The sequence below is a fragment of the Leuciscus leuciscus genome (assembly GCF_965113295.1).
Source record: "Leuciscus leuciscus genome assembly, chromosome: 14".
NCBI lineage: Eukaryota > Metazoa > Chordata > Actinopteri > Cypriniformes > Leuciscidae > Leuciscus > Leuciscus leuciscus.
The window spans coordinates 37,847,123-37,874,809 of NC_138738.1; the positions used below are offsets into that span (position 1 = coordinate 37,847,123).

Here is a 27,687-nt window from a genome sequence, read left to right on the forward strand (position 1 = left end):
ATCATTTAAAAACCAATTAAAGACATTTAGCAAAAATGTATTCACCATCTCTAACAAGCACAACATTTCTTTGTGATTCCATACATTTTCAAATTCCTCTATATTCTTCATAGTTTTATAAAATCAAAAAATAGAATTTAATTCTTTACTTTTATTTAACTCTTAAAAACTTGTACTACATCCCGACCAACTTCACCTTCAATTTTGTCCTTTCTTGTCAGATAAATAGCCATTTTCACTTTTCCAATATCAAAGTTAACAAGTTGCCCATTTTCTCTCTTTTTTTCACAAAAAACTTGAAACTATTACTTTAAAATCCACAAACATGAAATTAAGCAATCAAAAATAAAGTTAAGCCAGTCACAATGTACAAAACAGTGAAAAATAGTTTCCCTCTGATCAGAGAGAGAGAGAGAGAGAGAGAGAGAGAGAGAGAGAGAGAGAGAGAGGAGAGAGAGAGAGACATTTAATTGATGGAAAGAAGAGACACATTGTGCGTTTGGTCCTTTTTCATCGTTCAGTGTGCTGTCAAAGTTCTGACATGTCTGTTTAATATTGGCTGAAGTGCATTTTCAAGGTTTTCATTAAACTTTAAGCATTCAGTCAGGACATGCAGCTTTGTCTCAATTTTGAGTCTACCTGGTCAAGGTGCTTTTCAGTTTCCTATCAGTCACATGTTTTTCCTTGAGTTTTACTTTGTCTGGGGTTTAAAGGATGCTATAATCCTGTTTTCTCGCGGTCAATAAGTTGAAAGATTCTTTCAGAACTGCTCTCTTTGTGTCTTTACACCTCAAGGATAAATCCTTGCTCTTCATACCGCACTCGTTCTGCATGCAAAGTGTTTCAAATATTTTCAGCTGATATCATTTAGAATCAATGCAAGATTTTTGAAGCACAAAAGGCTGCTCTATATTTACTCCGAGTTCATTCACTGCAGCGCTGAAGGAGCCTGTGGAAGTGCCTTTAAAGCCTAAATTATTACAGCATGATGAATGTGTGATGCGGTTGGTGCCTAATGTGAATCTGATTTTATTCCCTAAGATCTAGATCATTTTTGGAAGGTCATAATTCTAGTTTTATTCGTTTTTACAACCAGTTCTGCCTGTTTGCCAGCACTACTCTTGTAGATCTAGTTTCCCCCTGACAGACTCGAGATGGAACATTTGATAAAACAAGCACAGAAAACCCCATCAGAGTGTCTAAATATTGTCATCTCAACCAAAACTGGGGAAAACGGATGCAGGGATTTTGTTTCCATGAATGTGTGGAGAAGCTGCTTGAGTCTGGAAGAACAGCGGGAAGCAAAACACTTCTAAAGTTTCTTCCTATTGAAGATAGACATGTGACATATTGCAGACTGCATTTTTATGGGAAACTTTAGCATCGCATAGAGAGAGAAAGAAAATTGGAACAAGTAAAAGATTTTACATTCTTAGTAGATGTTTGCAGTACAGAAAACCCTCCTGTTCAAGCTCACGCATATACAGACGTAATGGACTTTGAGATTGTTAAATGCTTAAAGATTGACTGAATTTCCCAATTGCTTGTGCATATGCTGTTCATAATGAAACTATGACTCCTTGTAAACAGACCAGCTGAAAAAAAGTAAACATCCTCATGCAAACAACAAAAGTCTTTCTCTTACTGTAAACATAATACACAAACTTTTCACAATCCAGATGGATAAAACTCGCATCCTGCCCATTTTCTCTCATGGGAAAATCAAGTTTCTCTTGGAAGTATATCACCATACAGAAGAAAATTACAGTTGATTTTCACATTGACTTCATCACTTCACAGCTAGTGAACATGTGAATCATCTAAACGCTTTTAAATGCTAGTTAAAAGCTGCAGCGTGGCAGGGATCCCTCTCTCGTGCTTTATATTCCTGTTTTGAGTAGTCTGTCTTATCTCTAGCATGTGTTTGGGAGAGTCATTGGGTCCTGAAAAGTGGGAAGACTTCAACATTTCACATTAAGGCATGATGGATAGGCTGCCTGTGGCAACACAGAGTTTACTAGAGCCGACCACCATTGAGAGAGACGCCGCTTTATCTGTTTAGAGTGATATCACTGTCACGACTCATTAATAAAGAAGAAATGGAAACACAGAGAGATGGAGGGATGGAAAGGGCTGCACAGGGAGACACAGACAGACTCAGACGGAGAGGTTTAACAGGGCATAGCTGCACATGACAGTTGAACACGAGCCTCTATAAATATGTAGGGCACAGTAAGAGGGACGCAGGGTGCCAGCATGTGCTCAGCGCAGGGTCCCACAGCTTCTCAACAATGCATTCAAAAGGGTTAGTTCACCCAAAGATGAAAATCCTCTCGTCATTTACTCGCTCTCATGTCGTTCCAAACCTGTATGACTTCCGTTAACAATCGGAACACAAATGAAGATATTTTTTAATGAAATCTGTCCCTCCAATGAAAGTCTATTCACCCTGAAAATGTTCATAAAGAGATCGTAAAATTAATCCATATGGATCAAGTGGTTTAGTCTTCTGAAGAGATATGATCGGTTTATATGATGAACATACAGGTGAAACTCGAAAAATTTGATGGTTATGGCTTACAGCTTATGAAAACCCCAAATTCAAAATCTCAGAAAATTTTAATATTACATGAAATCAATAAAAAAAAAGGATTTTAAATACAAAATGTCGGCCCTCTGAAAAGTATAATCATGCATACGTATATAGTTATATATACTAAATATATTAGTTTCACCTTTTAATTTGAATTACTGAAATACACGAACTTTTGCACGATATTCACATTTTTCGAGTTTCTGCTGTATAAACATTGCTCAGCGAACGTATATATAATACATTAAAATTCAGTCACAGAAGAACTAATGACATTTTGAAGAGTCATAGATTGGGGTGAATAGACCTTCAATGAAGGGACAGAAATCTCTCAGATTTCATTAAAAATATCTTCATTTGTGTTCCGAAGATGAATGAAAGTCTTGTGGGTTTTTAAGTAGAATTTTCATTTTTGCGTTTATCACTTTAATTAATTCGCCAGTGGTTTGTTATTACTGGACCATGCCTTTTTTTTTTTTTTAAATCGAGATTTTACATTCTTAGTAGATGTTTGCAGTACAGAAAACCCTCCTGTTCAAGCTCACGCATATACAGACGTAATGGACTTTGAGATTGTTAAATGCTTAAGGATTGACTGAATTTCCCAATTGCTTGTGCATATGCTGTTCATAATGAAACTATGACTCCTTGTAAACAGACCAGCTGAATGAATGATGAATGAAAGATGAATGAAAGTCTTGTGGGTTTTTAAGTAGAATTTTCATTTTTGCGTTTATCACTTTAATTAATTCGCCAGTGGTTTGTTATTACTGGACCATGCCTTTTTTTTTTTTTTTTTTTATTCTGTTGAAAGCACAAAGAGCCATTTCTAGCCTGTGAAATGTTTTAGAGTTGATTATTTTCAATTGATTGATCAAGAGATATAAATCAAGACATAATCAAATCAACTTTTTTCCACAAAGTTTTGTAGTAATAAATGGTAAAGGTGAAACATTCATATATGGAAAATAGTTTTGCTTTGTGTTGAATTTTTATTCAGTATATAGTAAGACCAATCATTGGAAGCACTTCCTCATAAATTAAAAAATTTAAAATATCGTTCTCGTTAATAGGGCTGAGTATTGACAAAGATTTTAAAGTGTAATTCTATATCAATTCATTTGGAAATATTTCAGGCCAATTTTCTAATGTAAAATATGTCTAATTAATGATATTGAGCTAATGCTATAAACAGGGAACCCTCTCACTTGGTACATTACAATATTAAAAGATAAAATTAACAACAGAGGCCAAATTCATATCAATCAAATAAAAACATATGGATGTATGCAAACATTTAAATTGTTCATAAGGCACTTCTTATATCAACTTTCTGATGATATAATTATGTTTCTACTCCAATTTGTTGTTAAAATATGGGAAGTATATGGGATGTCAATTTGTTAATATATAATATATAAAGTATTCTTCTCCCTTTTAAAAGTTGATGTCTATTTATATAAAAAAAAATAAAAAATACTATCACACAAACAAGAATGCAGAATCCCAGCATGTGGAAAAACAGCACGAATGTGAAAATGTTGTATTGCATTTATACAACAGTTCAATAAACAAGAGTCACGTGTTAGTTCCTAAATTAATCAGCTTTTTTGAACAAAATAGTTCAATTAATGATTCAATTGATTCACTCGTACAGACAGTCACTTGTTGCCACCTACAGGTGCAACGTTTTAACCTGGCACTGAACATTCACAATAAATACACAGATTCACATCTGTTGTATTAACATGATTATATGGTTAGTTGCATTTTATAATTTGCATTCAGAATTATTTTCCCTGCTGAGGCCTGCTGTTATTCATCCAGAGTTCCCTCAGCGGAAAAAGCAGAACTTCAGGTAAAATCGACCACTTTATTCAATGGAAAAACAAAGCTCCCTGTGGACAAGCAAATAAGAGCGCTAGACAGACAGCAGCAATACTTTTGAGTCGTGTAGTATAAATTCATCATCTTCAGGGTACAGGCTCTTATCTTTAGAGAGACGAGGGAAGATAAATCTCAAAGATTTTAGTGACAAAATCATTTCTTTGTGAAATTTCATAAAGATGTTAATCCATTCCCCAATGGAAGAATGGGAACCACACGAGCTGTATTTCAGGAGGCAGATGGAGGCGTATTCCTGCCGTATGGCCACATCTCAGAACACACTGCAGTTCCTCACAGAGTCCATGAGTCCTTTGCATCCCACTGACACACACACACACACACACACAGGTCATTTTGTGGGGTTTGTTGCAGCTTATTCTGGCCAAGAACCACCAATTTACTAAGAGTCATCAGATCGACATGTTCATCGACCAGCCATTGTTTACGGGTGGATAAATCTGAAATCAATGTTCATTGTTATTCAGCTAATAATGCATCAGTCTCTGTGTCAATGCAAGCCAACAGAATAATAAATGTGTGTTGAGTTTGTGGTCAGACTTAGCCTAGAAATCTAGATTTAGCCAGGGTGGTCCAGCAACTCTCTGTTGGCTTTCGAGCTGGAAAAACCAAACTCAGGTCAGGCCAATCACATCGTGTATAGAGTCGGTGGGCGGGCTTAACAATGACGACAGTTGCGATGGTTCCCTGCTACTTGAAAACAAAGAAGAGCTGCTGCTGCTGGTGAATAGCGGTCTTTCAAATCGGCTTTGGCCGCGACTCTGGAAGACTTGGAGTTAAGCTTTTCTTTGAGAAAAGAACAAAGAACGGCACTTAAGTCATTCTTAAAAAAGGAAGATGTGTTCGGAGTTTTGCCGACCAGATACGGCAAAAGTTTAATCTATCAACTAGCTCCGCTGGTGGGAAAACGCTCTGGTTGGTTGGTTCAAGTCAAGTCAAGTCAACCTTTATTTATATAGCACATTTAAAAACAACAGAGGTTGACCCAAAGTGCTTTACAGATAAGAAAATAAAATGAACATTTGATTGACATCATAACATTCGTCAATTAAATCATTCTATCAATATCAAAATACAGAATTCATGATCTATTTAAAAGCTAAAGAGAACAGATATGTTTTTAAAGACGACTTAAAAATGGCTAAAGATGAAGAAGACCTCACATGAAGGGGAAGACTGTTCCACAATTTCGGGCCCCTCACCGAAAAAGCACGGTCACCCTTAGTTTTATAGCGGCAGGAAGGAACTGTCAGTAATAATTTGTCGGAGGATCTCAGTGTTCTAGTTGGAGAATAAAGATGAATCAAGTCAATGATGTATTTAGGAGCAATACCAGCTATAGCTTTGTAAACAAGCATCAGAATTTTGAAATCCACCCTGAATTTGACAGGGAGCCAGTGTAGAGTTTTCAATGCTGCTGAAATATGATCCTTTTTCCGTAATCCCATTAATAGCCTGGCTGCAGCATTCTGAACAAGTTGTAGGCGAGATAATACATTTTGGGGCAGTCCACTGTACAGTGAATTACAATAGTCTAACCGAGATGTAATAAAAGAGTGGATCACAATTTCCAAGTTAGACGGAGTAAGAAGAGATTTTATTTTAGCAATTTGTCTCAGCTGGTAAAAACTACTTTTTACAACAGCACTGATCTGCTTATTGAAAAGTAAAGATGAGTCCAAAATAACTCCAAGGTTCCTCACATGGTCTTTAGCGTTAGATGCTAACGGGCCTAGTTCGACGGCTAGGCCAGGTAAGCGGGATAAGGAAGAGCCAAGAACCAAAACTTCCGTTTTGCTCTCATTTAATTGTAAAAAGTTATTAGCCAGCCAATGTTTGATATCCTTAAAACAATTCAGAGCATTGTCAGAGTTGCAATTTTTGTCTATACTCACAGGGAAATAGAATTGAGAATCGTCGGCGTAGCAGTGATATGATACACTATATTTCTGAAAGATCGAACTCAGGGGAAGCATGTACAATGAGAATAACAAGGGTCCCAAGATTGACCCCTGAGGGACACCACATACTAGCGGAGACGAGGCAGAAGAAAATTGGGCCAAGTTCACAGAAAAAGTCCTTTCTTTTAAATAGGAAGAAAACCACTGCAGGGTTTTCCCCTGGATACCCACCATATATTCTAGACGTTTTAACAGAATATGATGGTCAATAGTATCAAACGCCGCACTGAGATCTAACAAGACAAGGACAACAGGTGATCCTGAATCAATAGAGAGTAAGATATCGTTTGTGACCTTCAGTAGTGCCGATTCAGTGCTGTGCAAACATCTAAAACCAGACTGAAATGTATCCAGAATGTTAAATGTATTTAAATAGGAGTTGAGCTGGGAATAAACAGTTCTCTCCAAGATTTTAGACATGAGAGGCAGTTTGGAAATTGGTCTGTAGTTATCATGTATTGCCGGATCCAGATAAGGTTTTTTCAACAGGGGATGTATAATTGCATGTTTGAAACTGCTAGGAACAACACCACTTGCTAGAGAGCTGTTGACTATCGCGGTTACATTGACACTGAGAGTCATAAAAACCTCTTTGAAAAGACGTGGAGTAAGGGAATCCAGCTTATAACTAGAACACTTCAGCTTGGATACTATATCCGCTATTTGTTCTGATGTAACTGGTTCAAAGTTTGTCAAAGAGCTGGATACTGGAGTAGTTTGTGTTTGATCGATCTGAACAGGTACGATTTCTCGTTTAATTAACTTAATTTTGTGAATAAAAGAGTGTAAAAATAATTCACAATTCTCTGGTGTGGCATCTAGAGCAGTATTTTCCTTTGGATTTAAGACTGAATTTATTGTCTTAAACAAAACTTTTGGTCTATTTGCATTTTCAGTGATCACTGTAGAAAAATAATTGGCTTTTGCATCCTTCACAGCTCTCTGATAATTTGTTAAACAATCCTTTAGGATACCATAAGAGACTTGAAGCTTGTCTCATTTCCATTTTCGCTCAGCTTTTCTGCACTCTTGCCTGAGAGCGCGAGTTTCATCATTTAACCAAGGCTGAGAACCAATCTTAGCCCTCCTAAGCTTAAGTGGAGCGACATTGTCAAGTGTGAATGTACAGGACGCATTAAAAGCTTCGACCAAGGATTCTGTGTCAAGCCCAGTAGATACATCATTTGAACAATGCATTAAATAAAATTCTGAAAAAAGATTGGCAGTAGACGAGTGAATGGACCTAGATTTACATAGAGGCTGAGCATATGTAGGGCGGGAGCACGTGGACACAGACTCAAATATTATTGAATAATGGTCAGAGATACCAGTGTCAATAATCTCTAAGTTTAACACAGAGAAACCATACGATAATACCAGATCTAAAGTGTGACCCTTATTATGAGTAGGATAAGTGACATATTGCACAAAATTTAGTGACTCAGTAAGCAAAATGAATTCATTTACCAGAGGTTTTGATGGGCAACATACATGAATGTTAAAATCCCCAAGAATGAGGAATCTGTCGCCACGAGACACAAGTCCAGCAAGGAAGTCCGAAAATTGTTGCATAAAGTCCTTGTTAAATTTTGGAGGTCTGTAGACGAGTGCGCAGAAAAGAGGACCCATGAAATCAATTTTTAACAGCTGTGCCTCAAAACTGGAATATGAGTCCATAGGCAGCCTTTTACATTTAAAAGAGTTTTTAAAAATAGTAGCAACACCACCACCACGTCCTGTGGTCCGTGGAGAGTTCAGAAAGTTGCAGCCCGACGGGGTCAATTCACTGAAAGCCATCTGTTCACCGTGATTTATCCACGTCTCTGTGATGAATAAAAAATCCAAAGATTGTGAAATAAAAAAGTTATTGAGAATAAAAGACTTGTTCAATATTGAACGAGTATTAATGAGAGCCATTTTAATGTTGACGCTCTCCGTGTTGTTCTGAGGAAGAGATGTCCGCTTCAGTGCGCAGAGGCCACCACCCCGCTTCAGATTACTTTCGGTAGTTTGTGAGCGCCGGTATGAAGACCAGATGACTGGTATTTCGTTGTTATCAGGGTAGTCAAACTGTGATTTATAAAGGTATCGGCGCTTTGATCCTCGATGAACATAACGTCGGCGTGCGATTCCAAGTGCAGCGCAATGATTGTACACTCCGTCTAGCAGACGATACGAGGCGTTCAAGTTCCATAACTCCAAAGAAGAGTAGAATAGGACCATATCCGGCAAGTAAGGAGTTCTCTGTTGAGATTGACGAGGACAGATGGCAAAATTCCAAAAAACCAGAAGAAGCAGCAGGAGACAAATCATTCTCAACGCGTCTTTCAGAGAGATTTAAGTTTACTTGAGAACCCGAAAACCCGAAAAGAGCAGCGGCAGACAAACACGCCAGCGTGCACTCGTAACGGAAACGGAACAAGTGGTTGTTCGTTGAATCATTAAATATTGTTGTAGCGCTATCCTATTGCGTGCAGAGGGAATTTGAAAGACAACAGTTTATCCCGCCCCTCGGACTGAGCCCTGCCAATGGTGAGTTCCCAGACCCAACATCTTGATGTGGGTCTGGCTTGCCAGGCTAGGTCAGACTTTCAGTTCATACAAAAGTGACAGGGAGCTGTTAACCCTCACGGGTCGGCGGTCGCTTTTTTCCTTATCAGTGCGAAAGAGACTCAAATAACTCAGTCAATTTTTGTCATACAAATAAGTGTTATACATCATTTGAAGCTGTTAAGTGTCTACTTTTATTTGTGTACACTCACAATAAAAACAAAATCCACTGTGCAAACATGATGTGCGTTCTGCCATCTCTCTCTCAGTGAAGTCCATTCTGAAACACGACAGAAAATGAACTGTAACTCATGAATACTTGCAACTCATGAATAACTCATGAATACTTTCTAATGATTTATAGTTATAGGCCGCCTGCATTTTCCCAAAATATATACTTATTATTATTATTATTATTATTAATAATCACAATTAGATGTTTTCCCTAAGTTGCTCCTGATATCAGCATGTTCACAGATGTTTTGTTGTTTTTCACAGGGACCAGATGCCACTGATGAGTCCTGCTGACTCAAACTTTTACTAGTCTATTCAAACTGTTTTTCTCTGCGAGAGCTGTACCAACATCAGCAAGCATGAATATGGTAAAATGAAAAAGCAAACACCTTGGACATGAAAGGTGTGTAGAACAGGAACTGTTTCAGGAATGGCACAAAGGTGTGTGACTATTGTCTTTAGATCAGTGTGCTCAATAATGTGCCTTTTTGTCCTCAGTTATGTATATTTGGACTATGTTGTGTTGTAAATAAAATCCAAACAATCAAAAACATTTTAATCTCTCCATATTCTTTGTTTTAGTTCCCTCACAGTCCCACCTGATAGGTACCCTGGTAATCCAGAGTTCTCGCAAGAGCACAAGTTGAATTTGCTCAGCGAGTTACTCTGGTGTCGAGTAATGATGCTCATTAAATATGCCCCTCAATCTGAGCTGCACCAATCACATCGGGTTATCTGATATAGGCGGGCCAGAGGCGAGCTAAAGATGACGACAGCGCTGCGACGTCGAAGTCATTAGTAAACATTGCAAGATGGCCTTGGATGAACACCAGTTGTTTGAAACGGCTTTGGTCGCTACAATGAACGAGTTAGACTTGGCTTTTTATCTAAAAGAGGAACAGAAGACGCCTCTCGAATCGTTCCTTTGCAAGAAGGATGTTTTTGCTGTTTTGCCGACCGGATACGGCAAGAGTGTAATCTACCAGTTAGCTCCGCTGGTAGCTTAGCGATAACTTGTTGTGATTGGTCGTAGTGTTATCCAATTGCATGCAAAGAGATTTTCAAATGCATGCTTAGTGCCGCCCCTCGAACTGGCTGATTTTCATTAGTCGACGCCAGACCATTAATCTTTTAGATTTAGGTCTGGATTTCCAGGCTACCTGATAGGGCCATTAGGGGAGGGTCTTTGTCTTCCCAGGTGTGAAACACATCAATATTCATGATGATTCACGCCCTCCTCACATTCAGCTTTCTTACACAAATCATGTCTTACAAATTTTAAATCAATATATTGTTTTATGTGAATGAGTGAGCAGGATGATTTTTCATATCGTTTTGAAGTAAAAATTGCAAACTACATGATCTAGTTTTCAAAAGTCTTGTGAACAAATATTCAGTATGGGATTAATGGCCTTATTTCAAAACTACAAACTTTTACATGCATGCTGCTCACATATTATTGTAGCAGAGTTTGTGCTGAATACAGTAGTGTAATCAGACTTTAGCTATGAATATGTTATGAGTAACAGAAATAAGCACAAATGTCAGTGGATGTCAAAACATCTCCAGGGCCTAGAAAACACCTCAGACCCCAGAGGGTTAAATAACCCCCCCCAAAAAACAATGATTTGTGAATTGATTATGAAAATTGATTTTGTGACATTGAAGATTGGAGTAATGGAGTAACAATATATCTAAATATGCAATATATATTTCAAAATATTACTTACTATATTATTGATCAAATAAATTTAGCCTTTGTGAGCATAAGAGATTTCTTTCGTACATATAAAAAACAAAGAAAAAGAAAATCGAACTGGTAATGGTTTTGAATGGTGATGCAGTTTGCATGAACTGTGTGTGTGTGTGTGTATATATATATATATATATATATATATATATATATATATATATATATATAAATACACATACACACACACAACCATGAAAAGCCATTATTGTACCATGTAAAGGACTGTGTGTGTGTGTGTGAGAGAGAAATTGGGTACTGAAGAGGGTAAATGGTTGTATAGATTGTAACACTTACACACACACACACACACACACACACATGCTGTACCTGATGATTTAGCCCCTCTGTCAGTAAGTAGAGATTAAGTTTCACCTTCAGAGGTTAGAGGATATCTGCTTATTCAGCACCTCGCTCAGGGATTACATTTTCCCCCTTATTCCTCTCACCCCACACACACACACACACACACACACACACACACACACACACACACACACACACACACACACACACACACACACACACACACACACACACACCCTTCCGTCTGCCAGTCAAAGCCTCAGTTTCTACACACGTTTGAGGGCAGCAGGGTGATTTCTCCTCTTAATATGGCAGCTGCATATTCAGTGAACGCTTTGTCTTCCCCCAGATGCACATGAAGCGCTGCCATCTCACCGCTGATGGAGGGATTTATATTCCGCTCCATAACCTTGCTGACTAACAGCAAATAAAATACACGCCGCCTGCAGACCCTTCGAAAATGCTTTAATCATAAAACAGTGAATATAAACACAGAGAGAGACAGACAGAGAGATGAGAAAGCTAAAGCAAGACAATTCAACGGGGACGGGACAAACTGCTCACTCCATCAAACACAAAAGTAAGTCTCAGGTCTGCACTGCAGTTTATAGTCTCACAGAGATGGATTTGGACTATTTCATTATTTTATTCTGGACATCCTTTATTGTCTATGAGAACTGGTGATTTTAGGTCCTTTCTGAGTCTCTATAAACCCTTGAAGAAGTGTTGTTCTGAAACCAGGAGGCAAAGTCCTACTGTTTTTTGTTTTTATATAAATTCATATTCCATGCAATTTCACTTCTCGTTTACAAATTTTTAAGGTCATATAAACACACACACACACACACACACACACACACACACACACACACACACACACACACACACACACACACACACACACACACACACACACACACACACACACACACACACACACACACACACACACACACACACACACACACACACACACACACACAGTACATATAACTTTCAGATCTAATATTTATATTTTATTTTAGCTTTGTTTCGATTACCTAAAATGATTTGTAACAGGTTTGGTTAACAACACTGTTGCAAATTTAGCCAAAATCCAACATATAACCTTTGCATAAACTGAAGAGAATACTGTAATCAACATACGTTTATAAATATAATAGAAATAAAATTTCTATATTAGAAACCATTTAAAAAAAATCTTACAATAACATGGTTAACAGGTTTGAATGGTTCAGACTGATGAATGCAAAAATCCCCCCAAAAAATGTATAACCGCTTATTTTAAAATTATTTACTTTTCTTCCAGCCATGTTGTAGAAAGAGTCCAAATAAATGTCACTTCTTGTGTGTGTGACAATTTAAAGGAATGCTACAAATGTTATTTATTTTTTTGTACTAGAGAGAATTATGCATCCAGAGGGCTTTAAAACAATCTACTACTCTCGGGTAATAACATGTTAGATAATACAAAAGAAAATGTCATGAGACACCAAAGTGTATAATATCCACTGGAAAGTGCCTTTAGCTGCCACAGGTCTGGAGTTTGAGTGGTTTTCTCTCTCTCTTGTGATGAAGATGAGTAGTAATTTGGTTTTGACACTGATGCCTCTTCCCAATAAGAGCCGAGAGAACTGAGTAATGTCGTATCCGACATTCCTCACAAGACACTACACGACTGCTTTTCAGGCTTGGGCAAATATGAGGAAAATGATGAATATGACGCCATGCCAACTATTTGTGCTGTTAAATTGTTATATCAGTCAGCACACATTGAGGGTCATTTTCTGTTTAAGTCTCACCCTTCATTTTGAGCTGATAAAAGCTTCCATTAGCATGACCTGATGCCACCGCTCTCTCGCTCGTATTTCATCACAGTTGGATTTCAGGGAGCCGGTTTGCTCAGCCTAATGCCAAACACACACCACGAGACAGAAGATCGGCACTCAGCACACATACAAAGACTCAGTTTCTTGTATTTGGTTACACACTTTTCACAACGCATCACAGACTAGATGCATCATTACAAGATCATTCTCTTCCCCGATTAGCTACATTTTTAACGATATCAGGAAAAACTAATTCAGTCAAGCGTGTATTGCAACACACACACACACACACACACACACACACACACACACACACACACACACACACACACACACACACACACACACACACACACACACACACACACACACACACACACACACACACACACACACACACACACACGAACCACAGGCTCTGGATAGAATTAAACATGTTATAGTCCCCTCATTAAATACTAAAGAGAGCTGCTGGGTTACTTTGATCACTTGACACTTTAAACTGAAACGCAGAATATCCTTCGCACATATTTAAAGTTCACATGAGTGTGTGTTAATGCATGCACTCATCCTAGACACGACATCCAAGCCCAGAGGGAAAAAATACAACAACAACAAAGATACTTCCATTACCGCTAAAATACTGGTATACAGTAAGGGTGCATTAAATTTGTTTAAAAGTGACTGTAAAGATTTATAAATAATGTCACAAAAGTTTTCTATTTTAAAATAAATGCTGTTCTTTTGAACTTACTATTCATCTAAAAATCCTGAAAAAAAAAAATATATCACAGTTTCAACAAAAATATGAACTGTTTTCAACATTGATAATATTGAGAAATGTTTCTTGAGCAGCAAATCATCATATTAGAATGATTTCTGAAGGATCATGTGACATTGAAGACTGGAGTAATGATATACTCAAATAAAACAGTTATTTTAAGCTGTAATAACATTTCACAATATTACTGTTTTTACAGTATTTTGATCCAATAAATGCAGCCTTGGAAGAAAATAAACTGAAAAATCTTACAGAACCCCAAACTTTCTGCGCTGATATTATTCTTTTATGTCATCTTTCAAATATTTTAGAGTGGAGAGTTACTAGAAACATGTATATTCTCTATTTCATAGAAATCTCCATGAATTTTCTGGGTTTGTTAGAAGAAAAATCTGAAATTCTCAATGTAGTCTCTATTTCATATCATTGTTATCTATGATAGCATTAACAGATCACACACACACACACACACACACACACACACACACACACACACACACACACACACACACACACACACACACACACACACACACACACACACACACACACACACACACACACACACACACACACACACACACACACACACACACACAATGCCCCATTCTTTTATTCAGTAAATGAAGGCCATTACGCCGCCCTACGTGGAAAAGACAGTCCCGTTCAGCAAAGCCTGCTCCTCTACACTTACGCTGAGACCCTCTGTGTTCAGTAGTGTTTATCTCTGTCTCCTCATCTCTCTTTCTCTCTCTCCCTCACAGTGACCGGGTCACCGCACACACCCTCTCCTGTGCTGAAGGAGACATAGATCAGACTTTGACAGCATGTCTTATCTGATGAGACGTGCCTCATGCTTCACAGCTCTCCTCTCACTCTCACACACACAGGGGATCATCGAGTTCCTCAGGTATGAAAACAAAAACCATCCGCCCACCATACTGTACCAAACAGCTCCTGTACTGTAAGACTAAAACTCAGTCCAGAGAGAAGCTCCTTCAGGAGGAATCAAATCCGACATAAGCATCTTCCAAAGGACACTAACAACAAAAAGCGATGCACAGTTACCCATCAGACCTGTCTATAAACCAAACTGTGTGCAAAATATACAGTGAACAATAGGGGTGGGTGATTATATCACGATATTTCAAGAATATTTGCGATAATGATATTTATGACGATATAGAAAAATAAATATGGAACAAACGTTTTATTGGTGATTGCAGTTGGCAGGCAGCAGCATTATTAGTGCAAACAAAATGAAGGGCATTTTCCATCCTTTTCCAATGAGCTAAATGCCCAATGGACATTTTTTTGTAAATTTTTTTTAATTACATTTATCTCCCCTAAATGTTTTTTTTTATTTATTTTTTTTAATGGCGTAATTTTGTGGTTAAGAGTTTACACTATACAAGGAAGCTTGATTTCAATCTTTGACATTTTTTTTTAAGTGAAATACAAAAATTGAATACAACATAATAAAGAGAAATAAAGAGAAAAGTTTTTGGGTAGGTCTAACACTAGTATTCAGAAATACTACAGAAACTGAATAAAGTAATCAAATGTAAAAAAAACACTGATAGTCTTTTAGTCCTGACTAAATTAAATACATAGGCTATTAATTCAGATTTTTTACCGGAATTCCATAACTACTAGAACGACCATAGCGGTCATTCTGACCGTTCATACTTTGACGTTCATATGGCCGTACTGAACGTAATGTTCGTCATGTCATATCTATTGTACATGTTAACCTTCTCTTTTCCAATGAAGCTTTTAATTCCTGTCGTCATAGCCCTTAAAACAAGCACAAAAGAAAGACACCCCGCATCATTGACGCTTACGCACATTCCACACAGGTAAACACCGCCTTTCGTGTGCAGCTCCCACACACCACTTTGTGACATTTGGCACATTTGGCATATGTCTCCTTGGTTTTATTTTGTTTGCAGTTCCTCCAGTTGTATGGCGTTTGATTCCATGTGGTCGGAGCGAAGTTCGCTCGCCAGTCGTGTGATTAAGTCCCTCCGCAAAACTTGCAATGTAGCGGACTTATGATATCTATAATGCGTGCGGTCAAAATGACCGTCATGGTCATTCTAGGTAGAAATAGTCAGAACTGTTTTGTGTTTTGTGATTTTAATAAAATAACAGTGTCAGAATAAAATATACACATATTTAGGAAAAGTCAGAGTCCTACAGCCACATTTATTTTATTTTAACAGTTATTACACTGTAAAATGTTAAACCGGTCAAAATGACCGCCTTGGGAGTTCTAGTGTTAAAGCTGTTTTGTTGTTTTGACGACAACATTAATGACAGACACATATGGCTGCTGTCACTTTAAGTGCTAGTGCACGGATCCATTACTGGTTTCATTAAACTGTCTGTCACACTGGCGCATGCGTTTTATGCTTATTTAAGACATAACTGACTGTGTTTACGAGTAACCAAGACCTGAATTATGACACAATTTTTTCCCGTTAAAGCGATATAATTCAATTTTGTTACTCGCAAGCTGTTTGTGAGGCGGCTTTACATCTCTCTACTGAAGTACTGAATAGTTTAAATCGCTTGAATGTAAACTAGTAAGACTTAAAAATACGTCATCACGTCACTATTGATAACGCGATATGACACTTTTTTTATCATGTAAAAATGTATACCGGTGTTATCGTGGATATGGCTGATATGGTGATATGGCACACCCCCAGTGAACAATTAGAGCCAAAAAATCTGATACCACAGGAAAACCTTTAAACCTTCCACAAAGCATGTTTGCTTGCACTTTATTTGACAGTGTCCTCATCTAAGAATGTACAGGGTAATATAAGGTACCTACATGAGTTCAGGTTAGTACCTAGTTATTACCCAGTCATTGCAATTACTATAATAAGTACATGTAGTATGTACATGGAGAACAGGACCGTAATATAAAGTGCTACAGCATGTTTAGTTCAGGGGTTCACAACCCTTTTCTCAACTGAACCTTTAAAATATTTACTATAAGCGTCCTCTGAGATATCAAGTAATGTCGTAACCCCTCACCAAATAGGCCATTTACATAATACATTTGATGACTTGTTTTGTTGAAGATCAGAGTGAAGTGGTACACATTTTACTGTACAGTAAACATTAAAAAGGATTCACAACCCATTTTATTTCTGTGACGTGATGGCTTTCTAAATGAAACAGGGTATGCAACAAGACCCGGTAAAAAAGAAAGCATGTGTAATTAACTGACTGGATGGTGAAAATGGATCAGCTGAATATGTATATTTAATGCATATAAAAAAAATTGAATGAAGTGCACTGAATAATTGTTCACGGTAAGGCCAGAAATGCATACTGAGAAAGTAAACGGAGCCCTTTTTCATTATATTCATGTTGACTTTAAAATGTATACTTAATACTTAATTTATCGATTTAAGATTTATACTTTATTAATACTTCATTTATAGATTTAAGACAATGGCTGTTTACAGGACTTTTTTTGTTAAAAATGAATGTGTGACTACATTAGAGCCATATAAACTCCCATAAAGCCCTGGGAGGGAGCAGCTAATCAAGGCTTTATGTGTTTATACCCATGACGTCTTAAAGTTTCACAACATTTTGTGAAAAAACATTATTATTTTTTTTTTTAATTGGTCAAGGGAGAGCAGGCAAAAGACCAGCTACAGCTACAAAATGCTGCAGCTCGTCTTGTCTTCAACGAGCCCAAGAGGGCCCACGTCACTCCTCTGTTCATCTCTCTGCACTGGCTACCTCTAGCTGCTCACATCAAGTTCAAGGCACTGACGCTTGCTTACAGAACTATCACAGGCTCAGCTCCCTCCTACTTTCACTCACTCCTACGAGTCTACATCCCTACCAGACACCTACGATCGGTCAACGAGCGACGTCTCGTGGTTCCATCACAGAAAGCCACAAAATCACTTTCCAGAACATTCTCATTCACAGTTCCATGCTGGTGGAACGCTCTCCCCACCCTCATCCGGAATGCAGAATCCCTGACAACATTCAAAAGACAGCTGAAAACCAATCTCTTCCGTGAGCACTTTACCTTATAAAAAAAAAAAAAAACACATCATTTTGAAACATCACTTATCAGGCTTATGCTACTCTGAATAATACCTGAACTTCGTATTTTGAGCACTTCTTGCGTTGTTGTTGCTTTTGCCTCTTTATGATGACTCGCTGAATTCAGTCCTAATTTGTAAGTCGCTTTGGACAAAGGCGTCTGCTAAATGACTAAATGTAAATGTAAATGTATTAAAGAGAGACGGCTCACATTAATGCTAAACACAATCTTTGACAGCATGAACTGAACATGAGTCATAAAACTGAGTTTCAGCTCCAGTTCAGAGCAGGCGGTGTGGTTTTGTTCTGGGCGAGAACTCCCTGTGCATCCATGCAGTCTAGCATGAATAAGAGCAGGAGAGCAGCAATAACCCCCCTTAGGGTAAACAGAACAAAACCAACATGAATGTATTGCAGATATCATTAATTCAAGATTTTAAAGTACAACATAATTCGAGAATTTATTCTGATTTAAGGGGAACCAGAATGCCGTACTGACTGGACGAGAGGTGGAGCTGGGGAGGGAGGAGGGTAATGAGCTCCTGAGAAACACGATAGCTGCTGATAACACTGAAGGAGCTTATATATGTATACAGTGATAGGCGTCGTATTCCTATAGGTAGACGTGGATCAGCTGAGAGTCAGCTGATGCGAGACCTGCTAGAACTGACGCTACGCTTGATTTTCACTTCTGTTTTTAGGGCTGTGGAGTTTAGGAAGAGAAAAGAGCATAAGCGCTGGACAGACTTCATCACGACGGACAGCCGAGAGCCACTTCATATTTTTCAGACAAGGACATGGTGGCCATAAACATGGGCATGGGCAAACGCTTGTGTGGCGAGAGAGCGGTCATCGGCCTCTGAGACTGACAGAACGGGCCGCTCAAAATGATTCAGCACACGCCGCACAGATTCAATCCATCACGCGTGGATGTGATGTATGAGTGAGCCGGCCTCAGCCCAAACTCATCTCATCTCCGCTCATCTCTTCCCTCGCTCCCTGCGGCTCCAATACAACAGAACACGCTTCATTTGGCATTTCTGAACAGAGAACAAGTCAACAAACTGCTGATTATAGATTCTGCTGTGTCCGTCATTACACAAGAACCATCGACACAGGCAGAGATGATGATGATGATGGTGATTTTATCATCCTCACTTACTATAACTATTGTTTGATAAATTTTTTTCCTTTGTAAATTATGTCTTTTATGTCAAATTTGCTGATTGCTGTCTTTACTCAGTTGTACTCTGCACTGTTAAATTATCTGTTAAATTAAGTATAATTTGTTAAATTAAGTATGTTTTATACTTATTTAACGATGGGCACTTTTGAACCTCTTTGAAAATAAACTCCAAAATGTCATCTTAACTGGAGTATTGCATGTTATAGCTACAATTTTATGCATTCTAAATAAAAACAATTAAATAATATGTTCTTGTATAATTTATGTAACTTTTTTTCTTCTTTTTTCCGCATTACTTCCATTGGTTGTAGTGGAAAATAACAGGGGGAAGTTTATATTTTGATCCAAAAATGTTATTAAGATTTTATAATATATATATTGTTTTTGACAAGAGGAAAAACAATCAAAAAATCAAAAAAAGTATTAAAAAAAATCAAAATAATTTGAATAATAATAATGATGATGATAATAATAATAATAAAAATGCAAGTAGTTAAGCAAATAAAAACATCCATTGCAAAAACTATCCATTTCTTACTATTGTAATTTTACTAATTATATTTTACAAATTTTTCACTGTCTGGCAGCAAAAGTACAGTAGTTGCCACCAAAAAGTACAGTTTTTAAGCCAATAAAGCATACTAATCTAAACATTAATTGATAGAGAGAGAACCAGTCAACACACAACAAGACCTTTCTGATCTGTGATTGATGTGTACATGTATTTATGCAAACTGCCAAGTTAGTGTGACAAATAGTCCACGTATGTGACTAATGACTTTAAGTTTGCTTGAGTGAACGTGTGGATCTGATAATAAAAACAAATGTGCAAAGATGCAAGAAACTTGCTCAAGACCCCTCGTATCCATACAGATAAGAGAGGAATGCAGCTGATGAATGGAAAAAGAGTTGCGAGTTTTATCTGCCGGGAGGGAAAAAGAAAAACCCAAATGAACGTGTGTGAACAGCAGACGAGGCTCTCCACCTTTCAGAGAAACAGAGCGGGACGGGAACGATGCAGATCCTTTGAGGACGCATCTGAACATTTCTGCACTTCGCCTGAGCATCTCGTTCTGTACCGTGAGTTCTGACAGTCCCACGGCACGGGTCTCTTAGCATTACGCATGCTGCAAGTCATGCACGCCATGTAATTCCCTGTCACGTACACACACACACACACACACACTGAGAGGCAGATATCTGGAGGCAGAGAGTCTGCGTGCTGCTGCAAGCTAAACGCTGAATAACAATCCTCCTGATGCTCACTTCTCCTCCTATAGTGGCTCTCCACGGCCCGCTGCTCTCTCCCATGAATACCCAGCAAGGATTAGAGCACCACTACAGCTCCTGATCCATTTCATCAAAAATGAATTACTCTCAAATATATATATTAATATTAACTTCGTTTGAATACGCTCGGTGAGTTCGGATCATCCCTCTGCAAGCTGGAATTACACTCTTATGAATAAAACACTTCCCACTTGTTCTCTGACTTCTCCTTTGTCTGATCGAGATGACTATTACAAGCCAAACAACATATTATTTATTAAATTACATGCTTTAAAATTTGGTGAGGTGGTTGATCTCGGAATTGCACAGCTAATGTTTAATTCAATCAATAAATTTGGTTATAGGTTCCCTGGAATTCTGTTTACTCCTGGTATTAAGATGTGTTTTGGTCGATTGGATCATAAGTAGACATTCCCGTTTACACCTGGTGTTTTAATCCATCTCTTTTGTCCACTTTCAACCACGTCCATCCTGATTTCTTCAAGGGGAGGGTCTATGGGTGGGTTAATTTCAATCTAATAGACAAAATAAACTTGCGCAATTTACATATGAACGCGACCGGAGACGACGGAAAAACATACGGAGAGCATCAGCTTTAGTTTCTGCTCTGACACACACAAGACCAGCCGAACACTGTGAGTGTGTGTTAGACATCAGGAATGGTGAGAGAACATTGTGCTTGGTACATTTTTCATCTTCAAAACAAACTTGGATCTTCAGCCGACAAAGTTTAAATCCCATCTGGCTAGAGCTCTTCCCATAATGTTCACGCATTACTTCAGTAGACGGAGAGTAGACGGTCTTTTGTGGCTGTTTGAACACATTCAACCACTTGAGTGTCTTCACTACAAAAGCAATCCGGTCGAATGTGTTTCCGACTCCCTCTGGAAGTGTTCAAAAGTGGACAAGCTCAAAATATTTTACACCCTGTTTACACCTGTATTTAGTGTCGTCCACTTGTGATCCGATCGACCAAAACCTTAATACCAGGTGTAAACACAGCCTAAGAGTGCAAGAGGACCGCAATAGATCTTGACAATGATTAGGTTTTTGTACAAATTTGGGCATCCATATACAATGTGACGTGTGCAATTCTACATGTGATATTTCAGTACCTGCGCCTCAGGTAGAGCCACGTCCAGTATGATGGGCTGCCCGCGTGGCTCTCCGTTCTCCAGCCGCGAGTAAACCACCTGATACCCGCGGATCTGTCCGTGCTGCTTCTGCTGTAGAGGAGGTTTCCAGGACACGCGCAGGGCCGTGGAGTTCATGTTGTCCACCTCAACCCTGCGAGGAGGAGCGCCGGGCACTGTGGGAGGTAGAGAAGTCACGTTTAACACTTAATCACACATTCATAACACACAAGGGTCGGTGAAAGGTACAAACCTGCTCCCAGGCTACAGCCAACACATTTTAAACAGCATTTTAGTGCTATTATCTACCCTCCATAATTCACTACAGACATTACATTTACAGCCTAAAGAAATTAAAGGGATAGTTCACCCAAGAATGAGAATTCTGGCATCATTTAGGCCTACTCACCCTCATGTGGCTCCAAACTTTTCAAATACAAATTGCGAGTTATAAAGTCAGAATTGCGACATATAAACTCGCAATTGCGCGGAATAAAGTCCAAATTGAATTTTTTTTTAGATCAAATTCTGAGATAAAAAGCCGCAAATCACCTTTTATTTTATTTTATTCTGTGGCGTTAACAAGCTTCCATAGTTCATTTTCATTCATTTTCATTTATTTGGATGGGACAGTGCATATTGATGAACGTACAATATAAGTTGACGTAAATACGCCGGATTTAGCACAATGTTAATTTCCATCCGTTACTTGCCATTTCTTTGTAATTGGTTGAGAAATTTAATGCCAATTTCTGTGAAAATTATATCTCTACCAATTTTTCTCAGTGTTTGTGGAATGCAACAAAAGATGTTTTGAAGAATATTCACACTCCAAAAAATGAATGCATCACAAAAGCATCCATATGCTTATATATCATGCTTATAGACTAATATAACAGCTTTTTGTCAAGAACAGTGAAATTGAATTTATGCTGTGTTTTTTTTTTTTTAGCTTGACAGCTGGTGGTCAACATAATCTTTCATTGCATGGAAACAATCAGTGTTTGAAATGACATAAGGGTGAGAAAATGAAGACTGAATGTTCATTTTAAGGAAACTATTCCTTTGGCATTCAGTTCACAAGTACAAATGCATTGCATGACGGAGCCTGGGAGACAGGCTTCACCAAACCCACATAACGCTTCTCGCACACGTCTCGTGGAGGAGGCCAGCTCAGCTCCCCCTGGAGTTCGGGCTGAATATCAATCTGACAAGAGTGCAAGAGAGCAGCAGTTCAGTAGATGTTAATGACAGTCAATTGATAGTCAATAGAGCAGGCAGCAAAGGGAGGAAAGACAGGAGTGAAGGTTAAAAAGCGCAGCATTAAGAGATTAATAACCAGATAGAGAACACCCTCTCCCATCCCAGAAGTAACAGCTCAGAGCGCAGAAGATCTATGAAGGCTCGAGTGCTGAACGTCAGCAAAATAAGCTGCACTTAATTGGAGTCATTTAACTGTATAAATGTGCTCGGCGCTCGCTGGAATTCAGCCTTGACCTTCAGAGAGGAAACAAGTCGATGCCTGAAAACAGATAAACAAAACTCTAGTGTTCCTCGGCAGATGTGTGGCCTGTAACGAAACACCCTGTGGTTTCAATTTTAACAGAGTGTTTGTGAGAGTTTAATACAAGTTAAGCTCAATCGACACCCTTTGTAGTGTAATATCAACTATCACAGACAAAAAAGAAGTTACGGTTTTGATCTTACAATAGAAGTAGGCTGGAGGTTTGAAAGCAGAATTAATTATTCAGTCTTTCATGTGTATTTGATGTGTTCTTGACATTGACATATACTGTAACTTTACATAGACAATGTTAGTATTTGGTTCTCTCACTCATACTAACATGAACAATCAATCCCTGTCTCTACTCTTTTTAAACAGTATTTCTTTTAATTAGGGATGCACAATTACTACAAAAAATTGTCAATTATTTTCCTTATTATTCTTATTTTTATGTAAATCAGTGGTTCTTGACTTTTTAATTCCAAGGCCCGCTGTTGCCAAAGATAATATAAAAATATTTAGTTTTCAAACTTTTTATTTATATAGTGGCAATATATTAAGATAATTAAATAAAATAATTATAAATAATTTACATAATTAGATTCTAGAATCCCAATAATGCTCCTCATGGTTTACTCTTTATACCAATGAATTAACATGACTTTTCTAGTTTGTAATTACAATTTTTTCTACCCAATAAATAATATACCTAATAACAATAACATATTATATGATATACTATTTTACATGATTTTATTTGATTTCAGCTTACATCTGATTTTTTGCTGTTTTAGCTTATTTTAACCCTTGTTTTGTGTCATTTAAAATAATTTTAATCTAGTGGGTTGAGAACCACTGATATAGATTATTATTTTTGAATAATTATGCAGCTCTAATTTAAAATTTTCTGTCTGCGTACTAACTTTGTAAGTGTTTTATTAAATCATATTTCTCAGGGACTCGGGGATCAGTCAAAATCATTTTCTGTGGTAATCGTATTACGCCACGAGTGCTGTCGATAGAGCTTTACTCGTATTGAACGCGTGGCATTCCTTTGAGGGATGAGCGAGCAGACTTTGCTCCTCAAATCTTCCAGATGCTTCTGCTCCGTCCTGACGTTTGACTCTGCCGTCTCAAGCTCTCTCGACTCTCACTCGCTCGTTTTCTCATTCTCATCCCACATCTCTATGGAAACGCCGGCGGGACGGGTTCACACTTCACTCGAGCTCTTAAAGCACATTACCCAGAGTTCCAGGCATGAAGGTAATGTCACAGGGAAATTACACGTGTGCTGGCGGGAAGAGCGACGGATCCATAATGTGATAAAGATCGGAGATCACCTGAGACCACGATACGGCCCATAAGGGTTCTCACGTCTACTGAGACCCGCTTCACACATCTAATCACAACCTGCTAATATGCAGCACACACAACAACACATGGGGTGTTTTTATAAGGTAATACATTTCTAATGAGAAATACATCTGTGCTTTCCTGCAGCATTCAGACTCTGTGTGCCGTGACCTTGCTCAAACTACCCATTTACTTTGCTTTCCTGCATAAAAGACATTCATAACTTTGGTGAATCAAAGTCAGAATATCTCAAACCAAAGCGTGTGCTTTGATTTATGAGAATACACCAGTTAAAAATGCTCTGTTCTGTTCCGGATTCACTAACGAACGATCCCGTCGCAAACTTTCTTTCTTGATGAATATGGATGACAGCGAGCTTCTCTGAATGAGCGGAAAAGGCAAGAAGAACCGATGCAAAAGTTTACAGATAAAAAGCACGGCTAATTTATCAATGGCTGCACCTGCAGTCTCCTTTTTTCACTTTCTGTCAGTGCCGTTAAAGCCTTATCAGCCACCACAGCACATTATTCTCCACAGAATATGCAAGAGAAAACTCAATAGCTTGATTTATCTCATTTCGGCCTGATTAATAACCCTCCAAAAGAACCTGAAATATAACGCATATAAACTTCACCATCTTCCAAGTTTAGTGCATCAACTTTAAAACAGGCCTACATGAATATTTTGTGTTCAGAGTTGTATTGCTTGCTAAGGTAAGAATCACTATTACTATCACTTATATTTAGGTGCAATATGGACTTACATCAGTCTGTTACTGTATTTAATTAGTCTATTACATAAGTGTATTACTGTTCAATTACATTCTATGATTCTTGATGTCTGTGTGTGCATACATGAAAGATAAAAAACAACTTTAAAAAATCCTTTGGATTATTTTGAAAAAGCTTGATCTTATGCAGTAGAATCGCAGGTCTGCTGTAATAAACACTATAATTCTAATTAAAATGATGATTATGTCAAAACACAACGAACACCACCAGATCACCTTTTCTCTTTGTTCATCTGGCTGTTATTACTCAGTTACAACAGCCAAAATAAATCTAATGTTAATAATTTAAGGGTCATAAGCGCAACTAAAGCAAACACTGATCACCATAATGGTGACTTAAAATTAGTCATTTTTCTCCTTCAGTGATTCTGCTTGTTAACATCATGTATCTTCAATAATGGTCAATCATCACTTAATTAATCACTTAATTATCTCATTAACTTACATTACTACTTTTGAACAGTAGTGTACATGGCAACACACTAACACCCAGAACACACTAGCAACTACATAATAAAAAAAAAAAAAGGTTTGATTTTGTTTGATTATTCTGATTGAAGAACATAAGTGACTCTTAAAAAGTAGTAGTGCACAACATTTATGTCGCAAGTGTCCTGGGATGATGTAGGAAAAGATGACAGGAATCAATGAGTGTTGATCTTGTAACAAATCAAAAGGAACGATTTCACCAGGGCCGCATGTGATGGGTTAAAATCAAACAGAAAGAACAGAATAGAGAGAGTGCAGAGAAACCTTCTCCACCACTGCAAACAGCACTGGTAACAACCACTCATAAAACATTGCCAACAGGAAAAAGAGAAATACAGAGAAAGAAGAGAAGAGATGGGATATCATAAGGAGAGTCCACTGTTAGATTGACAGGCTCAACAGACAAGGGACATGTACTTCCGGCGTTCACCTGTCAATCAAACGGAGCCCAGAGGAGACAGAGCATTCAACAAGGCAGGCGCACACACACACAACACACACACTCAAGAGTATGATGTAACTACGTTTTTACATTTCATGAAGGAAATGTGAGTGGTGCTTGCTCATGCAAAAGTCACCACTAAAATGTTAGGGTGTTGTGGGCATCACTAAGTGGTTGCCAGTGTGTTGAGGATAGTTACGCCTCAAATCTAATCTAAATATGGCTCCGGTCTCTTCTTTAAATGTACACTATTGTTCAATTGATCACACTATCCGTCAATAAGATTTTTTGGTAATACATTTCCTTGTTACACATGTTATATGTAGTTACTGTAGTAATAACTGTAAATTATTATAGTTACATAATTATACATAATTACATGCAACTAACCCGAAAATCAAACCCTAATCCTAACTTTATAGTAAATAAATACATGTAGTTAATTATTATTACTCAGCACTTAAATACATAATTACACTGTAACACGGACACCTTAAAATAAAGTGTAACCTATTTAAAAAAAATTTTTTTATAGTTTTATTCAGCAAGGATGCATTAAATTGATCAAAAGTGACAGTAAAGACATTTATAATGTTACAAAAGATTTCTGTTTCTATTTGAGCTTTTCTATTCATCAAATAATCCTGATTTTTTTGTATCACTGTTTTTATCAAAGCAATGCTTTCAATGTTGAAAGCAGATCAACTGTTTTCAACATTGATATTAATCATAAATGTTTCTTGAGCAGCAAATCATCATATTAGAATGATTTCTGAAGGATCATGTGACATCCTTATGAGCAATGATGCTGAAAATTCAGCTTTGATCACAGGAATAAATTACATTTTACTATATACTCACATAGAAAACAGCTATTTTAAATTGTTTTTAAAGTATTTTTGATCAAATAAATGCAGCCTTGGTGAGAAGAAGAGACATCTTTAAACATCTTTAAACAGCAAACTTTTGAACGGTGAGTAACTAATAATAATAATAATCTTCCCTAAAAAAAGGTGTGTTGCTGTGTGTGGGAGCAACTCAACGAATCCCACAGAAAACTCATCGTTCGCCCACTCGTTCCCTTCATGAGTCTTTTTATCACACAACCAAAACAAAATATCAGTGCTGTCCTGAACTTTCACTGCACTATAGAGACTCAGTCTCGCATACAGAAGCCACACATTAACAACAGAAGAGCGAGGAACAGCAAGCATGAACTCCAGCGTAACAGAAGAAAGAGAGGGAATGGCACAGGGAGCCGTTCAGTCAGGTGACCCGAAGCGGAGTTAGTGCTGGTGAGTTAGCAGATCTGGATGACCCGTGAGCCGAGCATTACCGTCCTCTCTGGTTCTGACGCGGGTGCTGGCGCTCTCCGGGCCGGGCCCGACGTCAGTGTGAGCTTTCACCCACACCACATACTCCGTCCACTTCTCCAGCCCCTCCAGCTCGTAGCTGGACACGTCGGCTGGGATGTCCTGGACCTCGTAGCGCTGCTGGTCCTCGCCAGA

General features: G+C 38.0%; 1 protein-coding gene across 1 annotated transcript in view; it reads right to left on the minus strand.

The window, feature by feature from the left end:
* The window catches only part of ptprfa (protein tyrosine phosphatase receptor type Fa), a 195,549-nt gene that overhangs the window by 45,515 nt on the left and 122,347 nt on the right, over positions 1 to 27,687 (minus strand). The window contains 2 exon segments of the mRNA XM_082136098.1: positions 21,584 to 21,777; positions 27,516 to 27,687. The exon segment at positions 27,516 to 27,687 is cut by the window's right edge and continues 134 nt beyond it. Coding sequence (XP_081992224.1) covers positions 21,584 to 21,777; positions 27,516 to 27,687 — 366 coding nt within the window.